The sequence below is a fragment of the Sciurus carolinensis genome, chromosome 5, assembly GCF_902686445.1.
Source record: "Sciurus carolinensis chromosome 5, mSciCar1.2, whole genome shotgun sequence".
Classification (NCBI taxonomy): domain Eukaryota; kingdom Metazoa; phylum Chordata; class Mammalia; order Rodentia; family Sciuridae; genus Sciurus; species Sciurus carolinensis.
Genome location: NC_062217.1, coordinates 16,005,231 through 16,027,399, shown reverse-complemented (window position 1 = coordinate 16,027,399; position 22,169 = coordinate 16,005,231). Strand labels below are relative to the sequence as shown.

The 22,169-nt window shown below is 38.4% G+C and overlaps 1 protein-coding gene across 2 annotated transcripts in view; it reads left to right on the top strand.

The window, feature by feature from the left end:
- Positions 1–22,169, top strand: part of Gpc6 (glypican 6) — a 1,078,957-nt gene that overhangs the window by 958,318 nt on the left and 98,470 nt on the right. For both annotated transcript variants that reach the window (XM_047552639.1, XM_047552638.1), the window contains one exon: positions 9,902–10,032. In XM_047552639.1, coding sequence (XP_047408595.1) covers positions 9,902–10,032 — 131 coding nt within the window. The remainder of the gene's footprint in view (positions 1–9,901; positions 10,033–22,169) is intronic.

The following is a 22,169-nucleotide window of genomic DNA, read 5'->3' as shown; positions in this document are numbered from 1 at the left end:
TAGTCGTTACACTGCCTTGTTTAGGAAATGATGAGAAGGAAAGAGTCTATATATGTTCAATAAGATGCAACGCTTTTAACATATTCTCAGTCAAAGGTTCGTTAACTCTGGGGAAGTGGAACCCACAGATGCAGAAGGTGACTGCATGGCTCCAGGGGTTGGGACTGTAGCAACGAACAAAGCAGACAAAGTCCCTGCCCTCTTGATGATGACTTAATAGTAGGGGAAATGGGACAGTAGCTAATAAACATATACTAAGGCCAAGTAATTCATCAGCAAGAAATAAAAGCAACAGGATGAGGGCAACTAGGAGGTTATAGGGTGGGAAAAGGTGGAGGCATGAAGAAATTAAGAGCAAATTGGTAGCTAGGAGGAAAGTATTCAGGAAGGACCCATGAGTGGAAATGCACATAGCAGCAGGTCAGATACAGAGATGGCCTTGGACAGAAGGCCTGTGAAGTCGTGGCATGAGGCCAAGAAAAGAGTTTTAGAGGATTCACGAAGTAGACTCTACAAAATTAGAACTCTGCGTAGTAAAACCACAGCAAATGAAGCCAAAGGACAAACAATAACTAGGGACAAATTGGTCATTTCTGTCACAACAGGGCAGGTTTCCTTAATTTTTTAAAAAAGAAAGTTCTTTTACATCAATATGAGAAAGTCAATCATCCCAATGGAAAAACAAATGGACAAAGAATATTAAGAGACAGAGAACAAAAATAAATAGCTTTTAAGTAGATTAAAGATGTCCGCCTTTACCCATAATGAGGGAATTTCAGATGAGAAACACACTGGGATGCCTATTTCTTATCCTATCAATTGGCAAAGATCTGAATATTTGATCTTAGTAACATCTAAAAGCTTGAGTCTAGAGAACCAGACTTGGCCGTGGGTTGCTGGCGGGAACCTAAGCACGTACAGCCTTTGTGGGACGAACTTGGGCGGTGACTAAAAATGTTAAATGTTCACGTCTTTGGCCTGGCAGTGTTACTTCTAAGAGCTCATCCAGGACATTCATTTGCACAGATGTTAAATGAATTATGTACAAGATACTCACTGTAGCATTATTGGTAATAGCAGGGAATCCTGGGGCCTGTTGAGGAGTGAGATATTAATTAGAAGTCAGGGGAGAGTCTTATTATGAATTCTTTTTTAAATGTGAATCCTGGGATGTTCCTGAGCAGGTAGAATGATTACAAGGTTACGTTTTTTAAAAAAAAATGTGTCTGCCACTGGTTTCCGGATGGACTGGTCATGGGGGAGAGGTGGGTAACAACTTCCATGTCATTTAGAGTTCTGACTGAGCTCTGTGGGGACAGCCTGTTTAGGGGGAAGGAGGACAGGGGTGGTGTGGGTGAGGCCTATGAGGTAGGCAGGGGCCAACATATGGAAGGCTTTCTTATGCCGAGCTCATAGACACCCTCCGTATGTCTTTAGAGGAGGGCAGTGGCCAAATCAAATTTGCATTTTTAAAAGATAGTCCTGCTGGCAATGTCAGAGAAGAGAGAAAAGCAAAGCCTGACATAATGAAAAAATGTCAGAAAGAAAAAAAATTTTTCACTGCAAAATGTGTATGGACCTTCTGCCTGTGTAAGTTCAAGTTCTCCACTTGCAAGTCTGCCCCCTTCCTGGTTACTCAGACCTTGTCTGTCCACTGTGGTTGCAGTCCTCAGTTCGCCAGGAGCTGTGCTCTCTTTCTCAAACTCTCCTGAAACACATTCCTATCCCAGATCTCACTGGGACATTTTAATTAGTTGGGTTGAATGAAAAGAAAGGATATGTACACTCCATGTACCTGTCTTCAGCAAGCCACGGTAGGCAGCAGAGTCCCTAATTATAGCCATGCCATGGGCCTTAATCAGCCGACATGTAAACACTGAAGCTGTTTTTTTTCTTTTTCTTTTAATGAATAACTGGATGCCAGTGAATGAATTTACCAGGGTGCCTTTAAATTGCTTGATTTTTATGAATTCTTTCATATGCTTCTCAGTGGGGAGAGCATGATAGTTAGGCTCAAGTCTGGGTGATGAAGAGTGGGTGAGCCCTGCTTCCAAAGAAAAGAGCAAAACTGAGCGCCATGGAATTCTCAGAAAACAATGGGGAAGATTGTGCTCGTCGATTCCATTTTTCAAGAGGAGAATATTAAGGACAGATTTAGACAATTTAATGAGAGCATTGAAGTGGAATGCTATTATCTTAGTTCAAATCTTCCTCAAATGAGGGAAATTTAAAAGAAAAAATTATATGCTTTACCTTTGTTAACTCAAAAACATTCTACACACCAGGAAGGCAGCACCATGGGCAGCTTTTGTCCCCGTCACCAATCCACAGTGATAGGGCAACGTGCCTTGGCAAATGATGAGCAGTTATTAGATTAAGTTGAAATTAATCAAATTGAATTTTCAAGGTTATCCCTCCTATAGCTACTTAGGAAAAGTTTAATAACATCTCATTTTTTTTTTAAAAAAAGCCTTTCTCATCTTGTCTTCTCTAAAACAGTTTGTAAAGACTTACCTTCTAGGTAAGACAATGGTACTCAGCTGAGTCGCTTCTGATTTTATATCTCCTAAATATGGTTTGGATCTGGAATGTCCCCCTTGTTGAAAGCATAGTCTCAGTGCAGCAAGGTTCAGAGGTGGGGCTTTTAGGCAGTGACTGGACCATGGGGCTTTGACCTTATTGGTGGATTAGCCATTTGGTGGGTTAATTAATTTGGTGATAGTTGAATGGATTACTGGGAAGTAGCACTTAGCTGTAAGAAGTAGGTCACTGGGGGTGAGCCCCTTTCTTCTCTCTCTCTCTCTGTTTCTTGGCCACTATGAACTGAACGGTTTGCTTCTACCATGAGGTTCTGCCTTACCTCAGACCCAGAGCAATGGAGCCAGCCAGCCATGGACTAAAATCTCTGCAACCAGGAGCCAATATAAATCTATCCTTCTCTAAGATGTTTTGATCAAGTATTTTGGGTCACAGCAATGAAAAGCTGACTATCATACTCCTGCTGAGGTAAATTAAAAACATGTATGATCATATAGAGTCATATTTGACATTTATATCCTAGAAGAGTGTAAACCTCCAGGAATCCCCATAGAACGAGAGCTTTCAGTTCGGAGCCATCCAAAAAGCAGAAGCCATCTAGTGCCCTGTGTTGGGAGCTTCCTTCTTCCAAACCAATGCTATACCTGTCTCATGTGCACACTGCAGGACACATATTCTTCCTAATCTGAGGCAAGCCGACATGTTTAGGTGTCTTAATTCTCTGCAAACTGAGAACACGTTTCCCTGTGTGATCCCTTCAGGGCAACATTTTAGTTTTTCTTAACCATCATGATGTTTGTAAATAGGAGTGCTGTGACATGCACAGCTGTTAATTCAGGTACCAGAGGAGGGGCAATGAGGGGATGAAGAAAAGACAAACAGACACACAAATAGAGAAAAAGCTGGGACTCAGTGGCTCACTAAAATCTTGGTAGGAAGATCGTGACCCAGAACAAGCTCAGCTCATTCATTTTATAGGTTTTATCATTAAATGAGTTATTATGAGAAAGTTTCCTCAAAACAAGCAGAACCAAGGTCATAGGTGTGAGCAGCCCAATTATGATCATCCCTTAACTTTCTATCCCCTGAGCAGCTAGTGTCTGAACCTCAGGTCAAGAACTTATAGTTTGGTGGCTGGCACAGAACCTCCTATTGAACAGAGAGTCACCATAGCAACTGGGCGATCAAGGCACCCTCACACCGAAAGTTCCCAGAAGAGGCATCGCTTCTGTCACTGGACAGCTTAAGAACCATAATTCAGTCACCACTCCCAACACAGGGGTGTACTGTAAATGCTAAATTTGTGAAATATTATTTGACAAGCAGCAATCATCTCTGCGTTCATTTAACATGCAAAATAGCACCAATTACCTTAGAGTCATCCATGTGCTTCACTGCCTCGCTCCTCACATCAATTGCTTTCCATACTTCCACTAAAATATTAAGCAAATTTGTTCCCACCTTTTCACCTACACAAAAGGTAGAGGTAACAGCTTACAAAAACTGAACATTACTGAGACCTAAAGGTGCCAGCCATTGTGCTAGTAATTTTTAAAGCACCATCTAATTTCATTGCTCATTCCATCACTATTAGATAGATATAGCCATAATCTCCATTGCATAGATGAAAACTTTATAAATTAAATAATTTTTCCCATTACCTCCCAGCCAGGCACCTGACTCCACAATCCCCTTTCCTAAGCAGAATGCGTTGGCCTAGAGGTACAGCTTTACCTGCAACCTGACTCCTTGCCTTTGGATGGACACCTCTGGAAACAGCTACTCATCCCCACCCTGTGTTAACAGAGTCAGTGACTCTCTGTGTGCACCAGTAATTCATGCTTTTTCTAATTCGTCTATATTTTCTAATTCGTCCATTTAGAAACAAAGAGGATGTACACTGTTTAAGCAAGGTAACAATCTTCTTTAAAGAGAAGCAAAAGCTGGGTGACACAGGAGATGTGTGCAGAAAGGATGTGCTGATTGCTACCTGGCAGACTGACTGTCCTCATTTAATTGGCAAGAGAGACGAGCTCCAAGAGCAGAGTTAAAAATCACATTCCAAATATTTCAAAATATAAATGGCAGAGAGATAATTAAGATTCCACAGGATGGCAGCCTCTGGGGCAAGTAATAGCCATGTAGTGTCTTAATTGGTTTCAGAGAAACTCACCAACTACTGCCTTGATGTTGCAAGATTATTTTGTTCTTTCACTGGGAAGGAAAAGGGACTGAGGTGTCCCAAGTCCTGACATATCTTAGCCACAAGGTAGACAGAGGGTTCTCCTTAGACTAGAGGAGTTTGATTGGTGAGGGACTTGTCTGGTAGTTGGGAAGCACTAGACAAGCAGTGGATCATGGAGACACTCCCAATCCGGGTGGGGCCAGAGGCCAAGGAGAAGCTGCCATTTTACTGAGGCCTTTTCTCAGATCCAGAGCTAGACAACTCTGACCCTCCTCTATGACTTCCTCACCTGGCGATAAGATGTGCCTGAACTAGATTCCTAAAGGCAGTCTGCAAACCTGACGTTTTACAGTGGACTTGCCAAATACTGATAGAGTTTTCAGAAAGCTGCTTTTCCTTTCATGTTATGCACAGTTAGAACAAAAATGAAAAGACCTGGGGTGGAAGCGATGACATCATATAGGTACATATATTTCTGATTTTTAATTTTTTTTAGATTTGTGGACACATATATGTGAGTTATTTGCAGGAGTTTATCTGATCTTCTCTCAGCTATCTTATTTTCATGAACAACTTTGTAGTAGGAAACTATAGGCCTCCCAAACCCACTATTTATGAGTGCTAGCCTTTCTCCTGTTCTTATTGATAACCTAGGTGTAACGGTAATGGGTGTATTCATGTTATTTTATGTGGATGTTATCTAGATGTTATTTTATCCGGACACAATTTTTATCTGAGCTTTTCCAGGAATTTGGATAATTTGCATATTTTTAGTTAAGGGGAATATAGAGTTTTAATTTATTTGTGTGCATTCATACTAATTAATGCTTTATCATTAATATTTTGATTAATAAGAACTTCTGAAGTTACTTTGATGATGATGATGATGATGATGATGATGATTATGGTGAGGCTGATAAAAAATTTGAAATCCCTCTTGACAAATTTTTAAGTATACAGCATAGTATTATTAACTAAATGTTTATGGCTTCATTTAATGGTGATTCTAAAGTTTTGAACTAATCCCTATTAGCTTTGAGTTTCTGAAAGGCAATCTAACTTTACTGAACTAAGTATTTTATCTACATTGTATTTTACAAAAACACACATAACCTAGACCATATAACAAACAGCTTAAATTAAGTAGCTTATTCTGACTGATGACCTAAATTAAAAGAAAAATAAATAAATGCATACTTATATGAAAAATTTATCATCTTATAGAGCTTTCTCTCTCATGTGGAATCCAGAGAGAAATAAGGAAATAAAGGGGGCCAGGGGACAAGTATCCCATGAAAAAAGAAGAGATCTGTGGAGTAGAGGAAGTGGATAGAGGGGAAGAGGAACAAGAAAAGGGAGGATCTGTGGAATGAAAATTGAGAAATTATGCTAAGTCCATATAATGAATATGTCACAGTGAATTTCACCTTTATATATATCTACAAAGCACCAATTAAAAAACAATAAATAAATAAGAGGTGGGATCGTAATGGAGTGAATGATATTCAATACATGCATGATCACATCAGAGTGAACTCAGCTATTGTGCGTAGTTACAAAGCACCAATAAAAACATTAAAAATGCACCATCCTAAATTAATTTGTGTAACAAAGCAAATAAATTGACATCAAGAATAGAAACACAAGGATAAGTAGTTTGGGTGCATGTAGCCATTTGACTGTGTTCTGTGTGGGCCATCAACAGTCACCTTTTTCCATAGCCATAGAAGCAACTCACTGTTGAAGAAAGTATCACTCTAGCACTTGCCTGTGGTTTTGGGAGTTGAACCTGCAGTCCTGGGAAGCTACAAGGCTAGTACTGTGGTCTTGGAAAGCATGGACTGGAAACACTGAAGTCACCAGAGAAACTTCCCCAATTTGTGATGCAAATTGAGCAGCTACTTGCCTTTCTTAGAGAAGGGAAGTTCTGCTAGGAAAAGAGAGTATTTTAATTTAAACAAAAAGAGAACTTTCTTGAAAATGTGTTCGCTCCTATAATTTCAAACTGCAACTCAATAGGTCCAAAAGGGTGTCCTTTTTGCCCAGACCACAACTACTTCCACATTTTCAGTTAAACGAGCATTATCACTGTACGAACTCAACCTACTCATGTTGGATGCTATATTGTAATAGACCAGTACTTGCCCTATGATGATTTATGCAATATGTATATAAATATGCAATATGTATATAAATATAAAGCATACACTTAAGCATCCCATGATTTTCAGTTCCTTTAATTTTATTTGTTGGATGACTCCATGGTGCCAATTCTTTTTCCTATGTAAGGATTTCTTGATTTTTTAATGATACATCTGTCTAGAGAAACTTGCTCATTCATCATAATTAATCTTCATCATAAAGCCTGCTGGAAAGTTTGATGATAAAGGGATTATTTTTGATAAGCACACCAAATAGATAAAAAAATCACAAAAGAAGCACACCAGCTTTCAGACAACATTTAGCTGTCCTTCAAAATCTTCAAGGAAAAATTTTTTTTAAAAAAATTTTTTTGCTTGTCTGTTATTATAAGAATTTATTTTTTCTTTCCCATTTTTCTGGTGCATTAGAGTTGATGGGATTTATTGTTATATATTCATACATGTACACAATATAACAATATAATTTGGTCGATATCACTCCCCAGCATTTCCCCCCTCCCTCAGCAGCTCCTACCCTCTGGTCCCTTTCCTCTCCTGATCTCCCTTTGATTTCCATGAGATTCCACCAGTCTACCTGTCTTTTCCTTTTTCCTCTCTAGCTTCTGCATATGACAGAAAACACATGTCTCTTAATCTTCTGAGTTTGACTTATTTCACTTAGTATAATGGATCCATCCATTTTTCCTGGAAGGAGATGACATAATTTTATTTTTCTTTATGGCTGAATAAAACTTCATTGTGTATGTATACCACATTTTCTTTATTCATTCTTCCGTTGATGGACACGTAGGCTGGTACCATACTTTGTCTATTGTCAATCATGCTGCTATAAACAGGGGTATGTGTGTATCACTGTAGTATGATGACTTTAATTCTTCAGGGTAAATACCAAGGAATGGTATTGCTGGGTCATATGGTGGTTTCAGGCCTGGTTTTTTTGAGAGCCTCCATACTGACTTCCACAGTGGTTGTACTAATTCACAGTGCCACCAACAGTGTAAAACAGTTTAAAGGAGAAATTTTTAACATTGAAATACTACAACCATCTTCTGTCCACTTTGCCAGGTAATTAGGTCATTAAGATCTGGTGAAATAGCAACTTTTGCTACAAGATCCTTCCATGACATGCAAAGATAAGTCCATTATCTGTGGAGAAATATCAGAAAATTTTTTGTGAGGACTTCTTTATGTGACCTTGTTCCTGCATGTGCTTTTCAGGCCACTTACTCCATGAGAATCATAGATAGAATGTGGGGGTGGGAAAGGGATGGAAAGGACTCCCTGATGCTCCTTGTTCAGCTATGGAAGCAGTAGTTCTCGATCATTCCAAGGGAATATGGTGGGGACTCAGTTATGAGGTGTGGCCCAAAACAGAATTACACAACTATAAAAGCTGATACTGTTTATAAGGCCTGGATCTCTTTAAAAAATGCTCACAGACAGTTCAGGGTCTTTCATATACAAAAAATAATAATAATAATCTTTCTTACCAACCTAATTCATAGCTACTTATGACTCTGAAAATTTTTTGATGTTGGACTTTGGTTGAACATGGTTGGGTATGTAATAAAATAAAATTTGGTTTCCTCACACAACTACTACAAAACAGCAAACTATAAACAGTCTTTTATATTAATAATATATTATTTTAGAAAGCAGATTATATGATATATGTATACTATATTTCATTGCATGCTTAAAATATTGATGCACAGAGAAAAAGTACATAGGGCCTATACCACACTGTTTATAGCATTATTCTGGGAAGTAGGATTACAGTGTATTTCTCTTCTTTTATGTGTTTTGTGAACATTGGATAATAAACATATATTATTTTGAAATAGAAAACAAAAAGGAAAATGTTTAAAGTTGGCTCCTAAGAGCTTCAACAATTGAAAAGCTTGAGATCTATTGAGTCTATAGGTTGAGTCTAGATTATGCTGTTTAATGGCCTCCAATGCTTTAAATTAGGTTTAAATTAATTAATTCAGCTCTTCAGTCATACTACACACAAACATTCTTCCAAAGTAACAGTGTCATTATTGCCAAAAAAAGTCTATTCCCCAGCACTGGTGGGGAGCAGGCTACCAAATGATACTGGTTACCAAGAGCAGAAGACAGACAGTTTTCAGTGGTATCAGAGTGAACTCCTGCCCCTCATCACAGACACTGAGAAACTCCTTGTCACCAGTACCTCTTATACACCACACTAACCTGTGACCTAATAAATTCAGAATTTTCCATGCCATTTAGCTAGGTAGTGACAGAGCAAAGAGGGACTCCTAATTCATAGCCCTTGCCTCCATATTGACAGCACCATCTTCTACAGAAAATTAACACTCCCAAGAAATGTTCGATTCAATTCAGTTCAGGAGGATTTCGTAGACATTTTTTAAGAGCTTACAATGAGATGTGAATCAGAATAGGCCTCAACTGTACCAAACCAAGTAAGAGAAACTGCCTTTATCCCCACCACACCAAGGGATGTTGAAGATCACTAACAGAAGGGCATGGTGGGTAGTGATAGCGCAGAGTAGGGACAGATCTGTGTTTCCTAGGAAATCCAGAAATCCTTCATATAGGTGAATACACTTGAGTTGGGTCTTGATATTTGTGTGTCCAAATTCACAGATCAGCACATCTTCGAGGTTTCCATTTTTCCCAACTCCCAAAGAAGAAAGGCCAGACCCTGTTTTGGAATGCATTTGGTTCCTGAGCCAATACTGTTTTTAATTTCGTGTGGAAGAGTTAATACATTCGGCTCTCTGCATCCGGACTGATTTTCTTAATTTTAGGCCTGGTTCCATGCATGTAAAATAAATTTTAATTCTTCAAATGAAATAAAATAAGTGATCATTTTAAGATTTAGTCAGCCCTTTTATTTTTGACTATATAAAAGTAAGAAAAAAAATGTAAGCAGTTATTCTTCAGCCAGTTGTTTTGAAAATGTTTAAATGCAGGTTAAGAACCTGAAACCCCCTGTTCTCAAATAAATCATGTACCTGTATTTCAACAGATGCAATGCTCTTGGTGGCAGAGCGACTGGAAGGGCCATTCAACATTGAGTCCGTCATGGACCCCATAGATGTCAAGATTTCTGAAGCCATTATGAACATGCAGGAGAACAGCATGCAGGTGTCTGCAAAGGTATTTGCATTAATAATGTATTTACTAATGTATGTACATAATGCAGGTGCAGTAACCTAAAAATGAAGTCACAAGATATATTGGCTGGGATTATAAATTCTAATAGGCTGCCAGCGAGCTTTTTCTGTTGAGCCACAAATTTGCTACTTCGTGAAAAGCGTGTAACAAAATGGCCTTGGGAAGGGAAGTCATTTTTTCATAGGCAGCCACTCAATCATGATGAAATGACTGAGTGCCTAAAAGTTTCAGGGAGCCCCAATGTGATTCCCTCACATTTGTGAGCAATTTGGGCAAAATGTTCTTTTTTAATGTTTGAAATGTCAACACACCTTCACCATGTTCCCTCTCTAGTAACTTCTGATTCTATCAACAGCTGTGTAGATGAGGCACAGGTCCTGGATGTTCAAGTGTAAATAATTAAACGCCCTATCTGACTTCCTTTTAAGACTAGGTAAACCATTCATTAATGAATCATCAAGAGCAAACGTTCCTTTGTATGGAGTCGAGCACACCTTACAAAGAAAAAGGTAGTGCATTTTCATAAATCATGAGACAGAGCTTCTGGGCTTGCAGCTGCAGCACACGAAACCCAGGTGCCCAGGGTTTTGTTTGTTGTGTTTGTTTTGTTGTCTGCACCAAGTTGAAGATGAGCAGGACCCTCTTTAAGCAAAACTGAGACGTTTTCAGCAGGTCTCCAACCTCATCCTTCATCCCCCGTCCTCCCATGCTGTGCCTGCACAATGCCCTTCTGTTCTCTTTCCCAGTGTCCTGTCAAGAAACAATAACCAAATCTATATCAGTCCTTTAAACCTAGTGACTGAGTGATTGCCTTTTAATTGAAAGTCATTTGCACTAAAATATGTCAGGCCAAGAGTTGCATGATTAGCTTTCTTCAATTTTTAAAATCCTTTGTGAAAGAGATTTCAAATATAATCAAGGAGGAGGGGAGAAATTGCAAAGCAGGAAGAACACCATGGAATTCCCCCTAGGTCTCCTTGGCTAAGCGTGAATCAAACTAGATTTGGGCTTTTCAGGGTAAATTTGGAGGAAGTAGGAGGAGACAGAATCTGGCCTGAGTTTCTTTCTCTCTCTGGAAGACGGATGAGCCAAGAGTTTCTCAGACCCATTTCTGCACTTGGGGTACCCAGCATGAAAAAGAACACTCCAAGTTGCCTTCAACTGTTGGGAAAATAAGCATATTTGGGGGTTTCATGAATGGTCATTTTCTTTCTTCCCTGTGGGAAGAAAAAAATGAGCAATCATCTATTTCACTCAAATCTATTGCCTAGAAACCAATTACTGTCTTTTTGAGAGGCCACATATCAGAGTGCTCAAGTAATTAGGTGCTAAGTTTGTAGACGTTCAAAATGGCTCTAAAGAAGAGGACACAACACACATGGGCAAAAGCATCCTCAGTCTGAGAGCATCTCACTCTTCTTGGAAGCAGGTGTCTATGTCCATTGGTGCATGCTCCTCCATGTTGAAGTCAAGCATTTCTTCCTCTTTTTTTTTTTCCTTTTCATCCATCCATTCAATAAATATTTATTGAGAATCCATATGTCAGGCACAGTTCAAGTGCTGGGGAGACAGGAGGGAACAAGGCACAGCTCCTACAGAAACAAGGTCATGTCCCCTGCTTTGCCTTTCTGCTGCTCCCCTTGCAGAGGTGGGATCCAAACTCCTGCCAGGTCTTGCACTGTCTGGTCCCTGCTGACCTGTGACCGTGACTTCCTGTCATTTGACACTGTGCAGTCACCTGGATTTTTCTCGGTACCTTGAAGGTTTCTTTGCCTATAATACTTTACCTGCCTGTCCCATTTCTGCAGGTCCCTCTTGTGATTCCCTGTTAGAGCAATCTCACAGTGTCTCTTATACATTGGAAACAGACAGATGTTCGGGGACTTGCTGCCTGGCATTATTCTGACTTCTCTGGTGGGGAACTTCAGGTGGTATAGGAGTCACTGATGTGTTCCTAGAACCCAGCCCAGTACGTCACACACAGAAACTCTAGGCAAATAGTTGTTGAATTAATTTATAAACAACAACAAAAAAAAGAGGAGCAGCTCTAGTGAGTGAACTCCAGTCAGCTTTTAAGAAATCAACCTTTTTCAAGAATTACCTACATTATTTTTAATTACGTTTTTAAATTGAAAAATAAAATATCTAAGTATTTATAGTATAGTGATGTTTTGAAACATCTATACAAAGTGGAATGGCTAAATCCAGCTAATTATCATATGCATTGTACTATACATACTTTTCATTTATTTTTGTGGTGAGAACACTTAAAACCTAGTCTTCCAGCAATTTTCAAGCATCAATACACTGTTGTTACGTCTAGTTCAAATCAAGCAAGCCCCTCAAAATCCTCCAAGTGTGATGGACTCTTCTAGAATGTGAATGAGATGTTTTTGTGGATTTTGTCCAACTACATTAGAATAGTATTGCTGTTAATAAAAATGTCCTTTAAGATGACACATTTCTTTGTAAGAAATGCCAAATTCAAGAAGAGGACTAATACAGGGCACACAAGGGTCTACTCACACAGGGGATATAGTAGAAAGGGTCATGAAATGATAATACAAAAAATGTCCAATGGACTAGCAACAGGAGTGTATCTGGTGTGTGTGGCACAGAGAAAAGAGAACAGGGGAGTTAAGAAGAAAGGAAAGAGGACCAGAATCTGCAGGATACTGATGAGGAAGGGCCAAAGCCAGCTTTTACTATCGTGGCAAGGTCAAGGTGGTTAGAATCTGGATCAACCCAACAGGAAACACCAGTAGGATTTTTCAGTGAATAAACACGTTTTGAAATAGGTTTTATTTCATCAGTGGAATGGGATTTTCTTTTAAGTGTAGGAATACAGGGTTTCATCTTTCATATAAGCCACATCCATAGAATCACACATGAACGGGAATCTAACATGTACATTCTAGCTAAGAAGCAGCATTTATCCTTTTTCTAAAAGGAATCCTTAGTCACTGTGGATAAAGACTCTCATCAAACTTGAAGTTCTGAATTTCCAGACTGGGGCTGGAGTATCTACCTAGAGATACTGTCCACTTCTGATAGGTGAAGTTCAGGTGAGGCCAAGAGCTGTTTCTTAATTGGGGGCAGGACATTCTGAGAGTTGGAAATCTGTTTACAAATTAAAATGACTTTTTACTCCAGGATATGATTAATACCTTTTCCTTTGAAAATCATATATTTTACTAAAGCAGTTACTGATGGAAGTCATTCCCAGAACCACTTAAGAAAGCAACAATATGTATACCAGCCAACTCATATTTGTTGAGCGCATGCTGCCAAGCAGTGTACTAAGTGCTTTTCATGGTTTACATTATATAATATCTATAACAATACTGTGATGAGATTATCTTTCCCCATAGTTTGCAGACAAAGAAATCAAAACTTAGAGAAGTAAAGTAACTTACCAAGATCCCGTGGTGCGGCAGGTATTCCAAAGCCCATCTTGCAGATCAGTACATTACAATGAGGTTGGTGTCTGCAGAGTCATTCTCATGGGAGGGTGAAGGTTAGTGAATAGTTGCTCAATAAATCAAATATTTAGACAAGGTTCCATAATCTTCAGTAAAACCTGCATGAGAAGGTACAAAAACAGGTGACAAAGGCAGGTGAACTCCAGCTGTCTCCCTACTGCTTCCCAATGTGACAAATTCTAATTATTTCTCTTATCCATCCTAATCACTCATTTCTTCCACCCTTTCGTAGAATTATTAGAGTACAAAATATAAAATCCCTTTCTTTCCTTTCTGTACCTAAAGGCAGAAGAAATACTTCAAATATGAAATCCCTTTCAACAAATGCCCTCATCATATCTAGAGGAAGGAGAACTAATCTCTTTGTACATAATTATTGAGATCATGAATTAGAGGGTTACTGACTAATGAAAAGATCTATTCTCCCCATGTATGTTCATGATTCAATCTTGTTCCAGATCCGTTTTTATAGATATTGTCAAATTCTTCTACCTCTCCTGTTTAGCAGTTGGGGTGAAATGCAATGAGATTCCTTTCCAAAAAAAAATACATGACCATACCAGATTGTATAACCAAGCTATAGTATGCATTTTTTTGATAAAATCATGGTGCTCATTTTAATTCTAGATTTGTTAACCCTTTGTGTACATCATATACATTTTTAAAGACTGAGGTCAAAAGCATATTAAAATTTTTCTTGCTTTCCTTTTGGGTAAAAAAAATCACTTCATAATGATGACAGTCATCATGGTTGAACCCCTACTATATCCATTCAACAAATACCCCACCATATGCCAGGCACAGGAACTCCAGTGGATTCCTGTGTTGGTCTATTTCTAGATGCCTTATTTACATACTTATTTGAAATCCTTACTGCATTCTTGTATAGCATTCATTTCCTCGTTTTATAGGTAAGTGGTGTTAAATTTAGGAGATTAAATAGCTAGCCTGAGGTGGCAGAGGTGGGATTTCAGCCCGCATCTGTCTGATCCAAAGAAAAAGATTTTCCCAGCATGCCTCAGTTTCCTCCTTAAATATCCACCCACCAGGACCGGATGTGCATCAGCACTGGAGGGATAGCTGTGTATGGGACGGCTGGGTGCCTGCCACACACCGTGGGGAGCCTGTGGTGAGAGGCAAGGCGTTAGGTCCTCCAACCCCAACCAGGTTATGACCTTCACCAACTGCACCGTCTTCAAAGACAGGCAAAAACCCTTATTGTTTCCCCTCCTCCTACCCCAATAAAAGTAGTTCAAAAGCTGCAAGTTTGTGGAAATTCCCCAAGGGAAAGTAGTACAAATGAGCTAAATCTCTGCCTTTGAATATCAGATAATCTCCATCCTGTCCTATCAGGGAAGATGAAACTGATCTCGCTAGATATATTTAACTATATTAGGAATAATTTCAAACCTAATCCAGGAAAAGATTGGTTTGTCAGATATAATCTAAATTAAGAAGGAAGACTTATTAAATTTCAATTGAAACTACTCATTCAATTAACACTTATTACAGATGAGGGTAGAACCCATTACAGAAGAGCAGAAAGCGCTTCAGGTACTTAATTTTCTCCAGATAATTCTTCCTGAATCTACAGCTCAAATAAAGATGAAGAAAATCTAAGAGAACAGAAGAGAGAATATAATCATTTCTGTTCTCTGGCTATTGAGTTTTAGTCTCCTCATCTGTAAAATGAGGGGCTGTTTATAAAATGACTCCCTTCCAGCACAATAGTTTTTTACAAGTATTATCCCTTGATAATTTGCTAACACCCATTCCATCAGGGATAAGTGATATCTTAATAATATCAAATAGAGAAAATCTCATCTTACAGATATGAAGGCATTGTTTAGGATTTAGTTCAAGCAAATATATTTTCATTCCAGTATCATTTATCTTTCCTTTCTTTGAGCCCGTGGACCCTTCTTAAAGCACCAAGCATATTATTCCTTGACTTATGGTTATTTTTGTACTTACATTCTCCTTAAGTAACTTAAGGAAAAGAGTAACATCGTACTCATTCAAACATTCTGCAGAAAGTCTTCCAACACATCGCTTTACTCATGGAAGAAACTGATGTTTTCCTGAGTGGAATTCGGAACATGAAATTATAGTGCCAAATACTTTAAAATGTTTTTGAAGCTAGTCTAGTGTTCTTTAGACTAGCATAGAGGTTAGGGCATATTTTGACTTCAGACAGACGTGGGATCTGGTTGCTACCACTTGTGTGACTTAAACTCAATTAACCCGCACTGCAAATGAGCACCCTAATAGAACCTGCACATAGGGTTGTTTGAGGGTACAAAGATACCGGGCATGTATGTGCTTAGCATGGGATTTTTTGAATCAAGACCACTCATAAAGGTTAAGCATCCTAATTTTCATTATTGAAAACATCTGTGATACATACAGTCTAAAGGGCATTGGTTTTGTGTCTTGCCTCATCTGAGGGAGTCTGCGGGCTTATTCTGAGCATCCAAGATCAAAAGAGCAGATTTGATAGCCACACCCCTGCATTGAATCCCATGCCTGTGTGTCATTATTTCCAATGGCAGGTTATCTCTTGGAAACTGACCTGGATAAACATCTAAGGAGAGGAGGCTCCAGAGAAGAGCAGTTGCGGATGGTTACGTCAACAACCTGATTCTAGTCTGTGCCTACACTGTTGGCCGCACCAGTACTACCACAGCAAAGATCTAGAGTAATTTTAGTGGCCTTTTCCCAATATCACATATTTACTACACCGAGGGAAAAAACAGTCTTGGTCTCTTCTTCCATATCTCTGAGAAAAAAAGCAAGTGACCATACTATTTATCAAGTTTTACATTCTATTTCTACTCAGTAGTTTTGTTTTTGAAGGAAAGAGTACATCTGAATGATGCTTGATTTGCAGGATTTCCTCTGGTTTATTCAGATTCAGAATTTATATTCTACCCATCAGTCTCACATATAACATTCCACCAAGAAATAGTCACCTTGGAACATCTTCTATTCTTTGAATTCTTCATCACTGTGCTGAAAATCAGGGTCTGTTCTATTTCTGTTTGTAACAGGACAAGATTCTTCAGAAACTAGATATGGTGGGGGGCAGATAGAAAAAAAATACTTTTTTACTATGTAAAATGAAGGTCTGAGAAAAATGCTTACAATGCATTTATAGAAAATGCATCTGAAGTAAGCTAGCTTTAACTTCCCTTCTATGTAAAAGAGATTAATTTTTTTTTTTTTTTTTTTTACTTTTTGGTGGTGGTAAAGGAAAACTCTTGATTATCTGTAACCTTTGGAGATTCATCTTAAGATTTTCTTTCACTTTAATTTCAGGGCAAAAGATGAGGAGATTTTATTTAATGTAGTCTAGTCAAGAAGAGATGATTCGAAACTCAATTTAGTTTTTAACAGTGCATTCTTAGAAACAATAGAAGGCAAATTTTCTGGTCTCCTGAAGGCCCCTTGTAAATGCTTCCTGCCTTAAAGAGGAGAGCTGCTTCTCTGGGCAGAGGGTTATTATGAGAGGGATTTCAGTGACCTCTGCCGGGTCTCACAAACGCATCCCCTTATCCCTAGCTCTTAGCACCTCCCTTCTGGGAATAGGTGATGGGACTTGTCCCTGATGGAGTTGTTGCCTCGGGAAGCCTATATTAGATATTCAAAAGAGCCACCTTGGTGGGGAAAACTTGCTAGTTGTAGTGTTTGCCAATTTTTGTGGTCAAAGAAATTGACCTCTATGGCTGATTTCCAGCTTGACATCACTGAGCTCAGAGTAACGCACCATGATATAATGCTCCTGTCTTGCAGATACAACTGACAGGAGTCACCTCAAAAGCATAGAAAACAGCAAAATAATTAGAAAGGAAAGCAGTGTTGGTATGGTACAACATAATTTTTAATACCTGCCATGTTTAACATCTGGCTTGCCAAATTCCTGAAAATCTAGCAAGTGATTTCATGAGCCAGTAAAACCTGGTTCCAGCATACCCCTGCTAGCCTAGAAAGCTTTCTCTGTCTTAGGCTGGGTGCTGTCCTCACACATCACACTCTAATTGCCTGATTTCTTGTCAGAACCCTCTTGAGAATAGGGCCATGTCCAAAGCATATTCGTAGCACTTATGTTTGGTCATAGTGACACTCAACAAATTCTCTCAGAACCAGTCTGATAGAATTTACCAGTATATGTATATCCTGCAAAGTGATCTGAAAGAACTCCTTTAAACCTTATAAACAAAGTGCATATGAAACAGTCATTTAGTCAGACAGAGAGGGTTAGGATTTCTTTTCTCTGCATACCCAAAAATATGTTGTGTCCAGTTTCCTGTAACTCTTTCCTACTCACCATTTGGGAAGAAATATCCACGTGCTCTACTGTTTAAGGAATGAAAAATTTTCAAGGAAAAAAAATCTTCTCAACCCTGTGAAAAGAATTTGCTTGTGTTAAAAAAAGATTTTAAGAAGCAAACGATATATCTTATTCTGAACCAAGCTCTGTAAGCATAAGGAGTAAATTTTTGAAACCTTAAAACTGACATGGTAACTGGCTTTGAAAACTGAAGCCAATGAAAAGTGGCCAAAACTAAAACTGATGACTTGACTTGATTCGGTAGAATCCAAAATTCTCTTAATAGAATCCTGAACCCATCCAGGGACCTAGAGTTTGCCAGAGAAGTTGGCCAGGAGACCACTGTAATCAATCTTTAAGGAACGTAAGGCATGAGTCAGGGAGAAGAGAAAAGGAGAAAGAAAGAGGGGGGTGAAGGAAGACAAAGAGAAAGAAGACGAGAGATCGATCTAAGACAACAAGGTGAAAAACTGTCTTCTTAGAAGGCAATCCAAAATGAATAAAAATAAGAAAATCTATTATTTAGAATATTTGTATCACCAGTATGATGATTTTATAACTAAAAGAAAGAAGTCATTGTTAAAATGTTTTAAGTTTGTGATCAGGAAAATAATTCTTAGGATATGAGCAGAAAGCTATTAGAAATAAAAAAAAAAAGTGTGTGTGAACTTAGACTCTAGGGTACCAGTTTAATTTTATGCAGTGGTGTTAATATAGCTCTTCTTGCTACTATTTTGAATGAAATGTTTTTTCAATATTTTAAGTTATTCACATTTATATTGATATGCAAACAGTTCTTCCCTTATGAGAAAGCACCTCCCACACCCCACTCTGTGCTAAAGCAGGAGATAAGGTAGATCGAACCCTGGGGATTTAACCACTAAGTCACACTCCCCAGCCCTTTTAATTTTTTATATTGAGATAGGTTCTTGCTAAGTTGCTTAGGGTCTACATTACTGAGGCTCACTAAGGCTCACTAAGTTGCCTTGAATTCGTGATCCTCTTGCCTCAGCCTCCGGATTCACTGAAACTATAGGTATGTACCACTATGCCCTCCTATTTCCCATTTTGACCAGGTGAGAATATTAGAAAGGATGGGTTTGAAAAGAGTCCAAGTTGTTTGCCACTTCCATATAAGCAATAGCTATTGCCTGAGTTCTGAGCCCCATTACAATCATGCCCCAAATCTGTGGTTTCATTTTCTGCAGTTTTAGCTATCATGGTCAACTACTCTCCAAAAATATTACATGGAAAATGCCAGAAGTAAAGAATTGATAAGTTTTAAATTGAATACCATTCTGTGAAGCACAATGAAATTTTGTGCTTATGCACACAGTCATGCCCAGGACATGAATCATCCCTTTGCTCAGCCCAGTTTCCATACTGTATATGCTACCTGCCTGGTGGTTACATAATAACTATGTTGATTAATCAGCTGGAGTCTCAATATCACAGCACTTGTATTCAAATAACTTTTATTTTACTTAATAATTTTCCCAAAGCACTAGAGTAGTGATGCTGGAAGTTCAGATAAACCAAAGAGAAGACATGAAGTGCTTCTTTTAAGTGAAAAGGTGAAAGTTTAACATAGGTATATATGGTATAGGAAAAAATGTTTTATTTGAAGTTTAATACTATCTGCAAATTCAGATACCCACTGAAGGTCTCGGAACATAACCCCCTTAGATAAAGGAAGATTATTGTATGTTAGTACCCATGAATCTCAGCTCATCCTGGTTTGTCAAGTATAGTAACTATTATAGAATGATGAAGAAACAGGATTTCTTAGTTCTAGTTGTCATTTCTCAGTTCTAGTTCTCATTTTAAACAAAATCGTTTAAAATTTTGTCTTTTCTTTGAGCTGATATAGTAAATGGAGTAAAGTTAATGCCAAATGTTTTTTTACATGAAGACAAGATTCATTGTATTTTCTTAAAATTTTCCTCTTGTCTAAGAAAAAGTGTTCAACCTTGATTTTTGAAGAGATAATTGATTATTTGATAGAAAGTCTATAAAACACATAACACAGTTAAGTGTCTGTCATAGACACTCAATGTGAATGTATTCTCTTTTCTTCTCTACTTTCTCTTTCACATTACAGAAATTTGGATGTTAATTTTCCTTTAATAAATATTTACAAAATGGGGATATTATAACTAACAATTAACTTAAACATAATCTTTTATTCCTGAGTTTTTAAATCACATACTATGTGCCAGGAAGACGGAGAGGGGTAGGCATAAAGCTCTATATGCACACCATGCTAGATTCTGGTAAACAATGATGAACAAAATATGTAATACCCTATTCTTCATACCTCTTAAGTTATTTATGTATAATTCTACAAAATTCATAGTTTAACTTATTGTCCATCATTTTCCTATTTAATTATAGATTGCTTCTGTTAAAATAACACACTTTTATACCTCATTTTTGGTATCTTTTCTTTGCATCCTATCTTCACAACAGCCTTGAAAATTCAGGAGAACATGTTATACCAAGTGTAAGAACAAGTCATACAAGTGTAAGAAGAAGGACTGAAGCTAATACTCCACATTTTTAGACTTGTGACTATTGCTATGGTCCAAATGTATGTGTCCACCCAAAATTCATATATTGTAACCTAACCCCAAGTTATTAATATTAAGAGGCATGGCTTTTTGGAAGTAACTAAGGGGTCAGTCCCTTATGAAAGAGACCTGAGAGAGCATTTAGCACTTTAGGCTCTTGGGCCACATAAGGACACAGCAAAAAGGAGTCTTTTGAAGCAGAGAGCCCTTCACCAGACACCAAATCACTGGAGCTTTGGTCTGTCCTTCACAGCCTCCAGAAGCATAAGAAATAAATTTCTTGACTTTGTAGATGACCCATCCTAAGCTATTTTGTTCTAGCCACACAAATGGATGAGACACTTGCCCTTGACACCACAACTGTCAGTCGTGAAAAATAATGGCCACTCCTGGATAAATTATACACAGACCTGAGTCAAAAAATATGGCTTCCATTTCCTTGGGTATAAATGTGACAGACTGGAATTCCCCAAGTAGTCATCTAATAAATAGCTCAATCATTAACACTGTAAGTTAACTTACAATGTTAGACTCTAATAAGTAAAACAATACTATTACTCTTGGAATAGCAATGATTAAAGCTAGGCAGCATCAACTGTTATCTATATTTAATATGAAAGATTAGAGTTGTTTGCAAATTTCAAAATGGCACACGGAAATGGCAGCTTCTCTCCCTCCTCACCCATTATAAGAACCTGTTGAAAAGAAAGTGAGGAAATAGAACTGCTGAAAACATGGAAACTAAGACCGAGTTCATTGCTTCTCGGGTTGCCAGTAATGATTCTTGTGAGTGTATAATCAAACTCCCAAAGACAATGCAGAGATAAAGAAGACGGAGAGGGGTAGGCATAAAGCTCTATATGCACACCATGCTAGTTTCACAGAAACATTTCAAAACGCTGCTACGCTCAGGTTCTAAAGACTTATATTTGGAAACTTAAGACACAGCACTTAAACCTGTTATCACCACATCCCCTCTCCTCTCCATCCCGCCCAAACTATAAAATGTCTCTTCATTCAGCACTTGCTATCTTAATGTCAGCTTCTTTAATCTCAGGATGCCAATATACTTCTGAGACATTATCTTCATAATCCTCTTAAGAGAGAGGACTCATGAGCTAGACAGCTTCTCAAAATTCACAGGATTTTTTTTTTTTTTAGAGTCATCTAGGTAGGAAAGATAATTCCTTTGTAAATCTGCAGCATTCGTGGGCATTGTGGCTTCTGCATACTTGCTGGAGTTATCTAATTTTCCCTTTCAATATCCCTTGGAGGGAAACAGGCAGGGGGTAACACTGATTCTGTTTTTAAGGGGATACAGCTAATGATTTGTTCCACAATCAGGTGGCTTAGCCTGCAGCTCCCTCTTTTAGAAACTTCTGTTGAAAAGAGAAGATCTTTAGTGTCTAAAATGGTATTTTTTTTTCTCAATTAAAGGTGGGAGCGGGCAAGGTGGCTTCCCTAATGACTCTGAATTAATGCAGTTCTATATGAACAATTTCTGCCCCTGGCAGTCTGCAGCTACCTTTGTGGTATGTCTCAGAGATTGTCCTCTGGGATATCAGTCTAATGAGAACATCCTGGGAAAACTGGGGCCAAATAATTTTGGGAACCACACACTTAGCCTCTTCCCCTTTGAAGAGTCCACGCCTGCTGAAGCCCTTGCAAAGGTACTTAAATTGAATTTGGCCCACGGAATCTGTTGCTTAGGTAACAACTTCGAAACCCTGAAAATGA